Genomic DNA, 3,253 nt, shown 5'->3' on the forward strand with positions numbered 1-3,253 from the left:
TTTTTAGAGTAGAGTTCCCTCTCACAGGAGTATCTTGAATTATGAGTCCAAACAGCATGACTTAATTTGCAATGAAACAGTTCAAACTATGTATTTCAATAGTTCATAAATCCTGACTATATATGACATATATTATCACTATCATTTGAGTAGTCTTGTAAAATTTCACATTGCTAACAAATTAAAAAGTCACAATAGGGTGAGTAATTACTCTTCAGTTTCCTGAGAGGTTATTATAAAGAAGGATCCAGTGAAAGCACACCAGGATCTTTTTAGCAAGAAGATAGTAATTAGAAATAAACAGAACTTGAGAATGAGCATATAGAAAAAATGGAGTGAGACCACTCCTTTTTGGTCTATTCTTTCCGTAATATCCACAGGTCTTGGGTGGTTGTCAAAGGTCTTCTCAGTAACCTCATCATTTATCAAGGTGAAAGTTTATTACTGGGATTTACATCCTATGAAGTTCATCTGCACAAGCACTTGACGACCCTGTCCCGTATCTCTTTCATTTTAATACCATAGATAATTGGGTTGAATAATGAAGGTATGAGAAGGTAAAGATTGGCAAGGATAATGTGAGCATGGGGTGGAATGTTGCGGCCAATGCGGTGGGTGATGGATGAAAACAGTGCAGGTACATAAGTGATGAGAATGACAAAGAAGTGGGCTGAGCAGGTGTTGAGGGCTTTGAAGGTGGCATCTCGAGAGTTGAGGCGTACCACAGTCTGCAGGATGAAGACATACGAGAAGCCAATTAGAAGCAGATCGAGTCCCACTACAAGCAAGATCACAAAGAGCCCATAAATCCGATTGGGTCTGGTGTTACTACAAGCCATTTTTACCACAGCCATGTGGTCACAGTATGTGTGAGGAATGATCCTGTGACAGAAAGTCAGCCTTTGAAGTAGAAGAGGCATGGGCAGGATAAGGATGACACCCTTGGCAAGTGCCACCAGTCCTAGGCGTCCAACTAGAGAATGGCTCAGAATTGTGTTGTAGCGTAGTGGCTCACACACAGCCACAAAGCGGTCAAAGGCCATTGCAACAAGTAGGGCTGATCGTACCACTGAAGCTCCATGAATGAAAAACATCTGTGTGAAACAGGCATAGACGGCTATGACTCGATCATCAAACCAGAAGAGGCACAGGACCTTGGGCACAAGAGCTAGAGTAGAGATGAGGTCAGCCACCATCAGCAGGGCCAGGAGCAGGTACATTGGTGTGTGAAGTGTAGGGTCTGTGATAACCAAGAAGAGGATAGCACCATTGCCAATGAGGATAGCCAAGAGCATGGAAGTAAATGGAACAGAGAGCCATAAGTGTTGTGATTCTAAACCGGGCACTCCCATAAGAGTGAAAGTCATGGAGCTGGAGTGGTTGAAGATTAACATGCCAGAAACCAGTAGTAGTTGTTAAAGAAGGCTGAAATACCTGCCAACAAGATATGGGAGTTGGTTGATTTTACTGGTTTTGGTTCCAGTGGTTGGCTAAGTTGTGACCCAGAGAAAAATGTCATAATGCCTTCTTACAGTCATGTAATGCACAGCCTAGTTTCAGTCCCATTTCTAAGACCTTTTATTGTTTTCATAATAAATTTTTATGGGTCTTAGCCTTCAATATAAAGGGTGTATAGAAAGTCTTCATTTTTTGCTTTCACAATTCAGTAATCCTATGCTTTAAAAAAAGCCACCCATCCCCTGCTATGACAGCAGGATCACTTAGCAGGTAACAAGCTTGCTGTGCAAAAGTGATGACCTATTTTAGATTCTTGGAACTTGTATAATGGTGGAATGAGAGAAACAACTCTACAAAGTTGTTCTCTGACTTCTACATACACAACCACACATTCAATAGAAATAAATCTTAAGTTTTTCTGAATAATAATAGTGATATTAATAAAATAGTAATATTAATAAAACTGTAATTTTCTGAGTAATAATAGGAGAAACATTTTCATCCTTGAACAAAGGCTGAGAGAACCTGATAGAATCTCATGATGTTTTCACTCGTATGTCTTTCATATACACAGAAAGGGGGAGCAGGAGGCATACTTCTTCAATTTGTGTTCCCAGATGGCCGCACAGTTTAGAGAAAATATTATTTGAGATCTTTTCCCTTTGCATACCATGTTTCTTTCAGGAGTATCTCTGGTAGTAACATTCTTTCTCTCCATGCGACCTCTGTTTGTGGAAGACAAGGATCTATACAGGGACGCTGTGAAGTGACTGCCTCTTGAACTGTACATACTTATACTTTCTGGATAATTCATCGAGATATCATTCTCTTTTCCACTGTTAATGTCCTTCATATATAGAATGTAGATGTTTTTATATTTTATTATAAATATTTACTTCAAATTTGTCTACTGGACTTCCTACGAGTATGCATTCATGCCAGGGTCCTCATCATTAATCAGCAGATGTTTTCTCACTAAGGATCTTTGAATAATCTATGCAGTAATAAAATCAACACCATACTCTACTAATAACAATTTTGGGGGTAATGGAATACATGTGATATGAAAGGAAAAGGGGACTATTTGTGAAGATAAGAGGACTAGCAATGGGGAGTGTAGGAGAAGGTGGTTGGGGGCAAATAAAATAAAATATAATGTATGAGAATGTGAAGATAAAACCCATTACTTTGTATGCTAACTAAAAAAAAGAAAAAGAAAAACAGAAGTCCATGTAAGACACTGTATTCAAATAAGTTTCTTTTATTTTGGTGGCCTTTCCCTAAGAAGATAAAAGGCAGCTTCTATATTCCTTACTTTTTAAAAACCACTTGCTTTTGGCAATTAACACATGCCATTTAGCAGCAGGGAATTAGGTAAAGAGTTTATTGCTAGAGCTTTCTCTGGCAAGCTAGTCAGGAGCCTCACTAGCCAGGTGAGAGACTGGGAGCTTGTTCACTCTGTGAACCAGGAAGGAAAGAAAGAAGTCACTCACACAGACAACATAATACACGTTCTGATCAGGCCTGACTACCTGTTTTATTGAATCCATGACTGTTCATGCATAACTACACACAGACAAACAGACATATACATATATACATTTGATGAATGGGACTGAACCCCAAATGCCATACACATACATTTGGGTGGATGGATGGGGCAAAGCCCCCCTACCCAACATCTTATTTCTATTCTCTGGCCTTTTTATAGGCAAAAGTTCTTAGAAAATTACCTCATAGATAAAATGTCAGACAAAAGGGGAGTTACAGAAGGATGTCCATAGTAAGTTCAAAG

The 3,253-nt window shown here is 39.1% G+C and overlaps 1 protein-coding gene across 1 annotated transcript; it reads right to left on the reverse strand.

Annotated features, from left to right (window-relative positions):
• Positions 1 to 467: 467 nt before the first annotated feature.
• LOC116100755 (putative olfactory receptor 52P1) lies at positions 468 to 1,394 on the reverse strand. The gene has a single exon (XM_031384487.1). The coding sequence runs from the start codon at positions 1,392 to 1,394 to the stop codon at positions 468 to 470; it is 927 nt and encodes a 308-aa protein (XP_031240347.1).
• Positions 1,395 to 3,253: the final 1,859 nt, after the last annotated feature.

This window comes from Mastomys coucha, unplaced genomic scaffold (assembly GCF_008632895.1).
Source record: "Mastomys coucha isolate ucsf_1 unplaced genomic scaffold, UCSF_Mcou_1 pScaffold21, whole genome shotgun sequence".
Taxonomy (NCBI): domain Eukaryota; kingdom Metazoa; phylum Chordata; class Mammalia; order Rodentia; family Muridae; genus Mastomys; species Mastomys coucha.